Source organism: Crocuta crocuta, unplaced genomic scaffold (assembly GCF_008692635.1).
Source record: "Crocuta crocuta isolate KB4526 unplaced genomic scaffold, BGI_CrCroc_1.0 scaffold163, whole genome shotgun sequence".
In the NCBI taxonomy this organism is placed as follows: domain Eukaryota; kingdom Metazoa; phylum Chordata; class Mammalia; order Carnivora; family Hyaenidae; genus Crocuta; species Crocuta crocuta.
Genome location: NW_027529533.1, coordinates 4,172,093 through 4,174,405, shown reverse-complemented (window position 1 = coordinate 4,174,405; position 2,313 = coordinate 4,172,093). Strand labels below are relative to the sequence as shown.

The 2,313-nt window shown below is 54.9% G+C and overlaps 1 protein-coding gene across 1 annotated transcript in view; it reads right to left on the bottom strand.

Annotated features, from left to right (window-relative positions):
• Positions 1–133, bottom strand: part of MDGA2 (MAM domain containing glycosylphosphatidylinositol anchor 2) — an 811,206-nt gene extending 811,073 nt beyond the window's left edge. Inside the window, exon 1 of the mRNA XM_077761231.1 lies at positions 18–133. Within this exon, the coding sequence (XP_077617357.1) occupies positions 18–133 (116 nt within the window). The remainder of the gene's footprint in view (positions 1–17) is intronic.
• Between the last annotated feature and the right edge of the window lie 2,180 nt (positions 134–2,313).

Below are 2,313 nucleotides of genomic sequence, written 5' to 3'. Positions count from 1 at the left end.
GCTGGGTTCGCCTTTACAAAGTAACTCGCGAAGGTCCCCGGAGGAGCGTCAAGCGGCGGCAGCGGCCCGCCCGCCCGCAGTCCGGAGCCCCCAGCGCTGCTGTCTTGCCTTCCCCCATTCCATCAGTTGCCATTGCAACGCCAATCCTGTTACACGATACAGGCTCGCATCTCCGAGCGGGGAGAGGAGAAGAGGAGGAGGAAGAGAAGGAGTGGGGCTAGGGGCAGGGGGGTGGGGAGGCAGGGAAGGGAGGCGGGGAAGGAGGAGANCTCGGGCACCAGCCTCGGCCGCCGCCGCCGCCGCCGCCACCACCGTTCTCCAAAATAGCCTTTAGCGCCCCGCCGGCGAAGATGGGGCTCCGGGCGGCCGCACCAATTCCGGGAGCCGAAAGCAGAGTCCAGGCACCGTCACTTGCGAGGAAGGGAGAATGCCAAGCCGANAGCTGCGGCAGAGGTGGGGGGCCGGGCGGCGGAGCGCCCCGGGCTCGACGCCGGCCGGAATCCCTGGCTGTGCGCGGGGGTGCGCGCCGCGGGGGCGAGAGGAGGAGGAGGGCGCCGCCGAGAGCGGGCGGACGGGCCGCCGGGCCGCCGGGAGGGAGGCTGTGTGTGGTCACGTTGTGCGCTACGTGCCGAGAGCGCGAGCTGCTAGCCGCAGCTGGGCGACGTCAAAGCCGGGTGCGCGGCTCGGCCGCCTGCCTCCCCGCCTCCGCCGCCGCCTCCNGAGGCCGCCAGTGTCCAGCCTCCAGCTCTGCCCGCCGAGGCCCTCCCCCGAATCTCCGGGAGTCCGCGGCGCCAGACCGCCCTTAGGAAGCCCGATGCCGCTGTTTGCGCTTGCACGCCGAAGGGCCGGCCGCCCCTCTAGACCAGGGTAATTACAGCACACACGATCTCCTCCCCGTCGCCCAAGGTCTTCCAGGACCCGTCCTACTTGACTAGAGGCCACAACAGGCCAGGGCACTTGGAAGTGGCATGGTTTCCTCCCCGTTTCCGTCCTTTTTCAATGGAATTGTGGTCAGCGCGGCTGTGAGGTGCCTCTCATCTCGAGGGGAGAAACACTGGGAGTTCAGAGCTTAATTTATTTCATATGCGGTGTCTCCCACTAAAGTTAACGGCTTCAAAAATCTTTTTTGTGAAGGACAGTCTCTCACGGAGACAGAGCTAGCTAGCTCTGATATTTGGGGAGCTTGCGAAATTCAGTTACAAAAGGATTAGAAAACTCGAGGCATCTTTAGTTTACTTTGGAGCAAGTGTAGAAATGCTTAACCTAATTGTAATAGGGAAAAACTGGGACTATAGTAATGGTTTGTGATTTGCTTCTATAACCACAATAATTAGTGCATCCTTCGTGCAGTTCACTTTCTTGAATATATTCTTCACTGTTCAAACAGCATATGGATAGGAAAGTGATTAAAATAGCTAAAAACCTGCATTTATACATGTGTTACAAAAGTAATTGCTATGAAAACTCTGGAGCATAGTATTCCTTTCTCTGCTTCCATAATAGGTGAGTGTAACATGCTGCGGTTCCCTCTGCCCTGCTGCTTCTGCTGTGGGGAGGGAGCTCCAAGCAGGAGAAAATGAATACTGCCCGTTGTTTCCACCGAGGTCCTTTAACTCACTTAAGTGAATTACGTACATTATCTTTGTAGGGTGTGATCTAGTGCTTACCCTGTGGGTTTCCAAGATAGGAGGAACCGAGAATGGTGAGAGGGTCCCAATGGACACCTCGCTTAGTGCTGAGAACCCCTTCCTTAGGAAATGCCGCTTTCACATGGAAGGAATTAAGTATCATTTAAGAAGCAAAACTCAGTGTGTGGCACTTCTGAAAAGAATGAATGAAGTTCACTCACTGGCCACTTGTATGGGGAGGATGGGGTGGGAGGCGGGGGGGTGCTAGGGAATTGTCTTAAGTTTGTGAAGATCGGGCTTTAAAAAAAAAATCCGTGCATAGTACAGCACAGCAGCATCAAGGAGCAGTAAGCTGCAACTCAGACGGCAGCTCACAGTGTATACTATCCATGAGGCACTTGCAGACTTTAGCTGCTCAAGTCCTGAAGTAGTACCTCACCTGCATGTTGGCACTGTTCTTTTCTTTTTAGGGGTGGGAGGGGGTGGGACTCATATTGAATCCTACACTCTGTGAGTTTGTAGAACTCGAGACTGATATATCTTATTATCCTAGAATGTCAGTGTATCACATTCACAAAGGAATCCAGACTAAGTGACCATCCCTAACGGAATATTTTCCTTAGCTTTCAACATTAGGACCTTAGCCTCAGGGACTCGGGACCTTTCTTTTTCCACGTAGTGCACA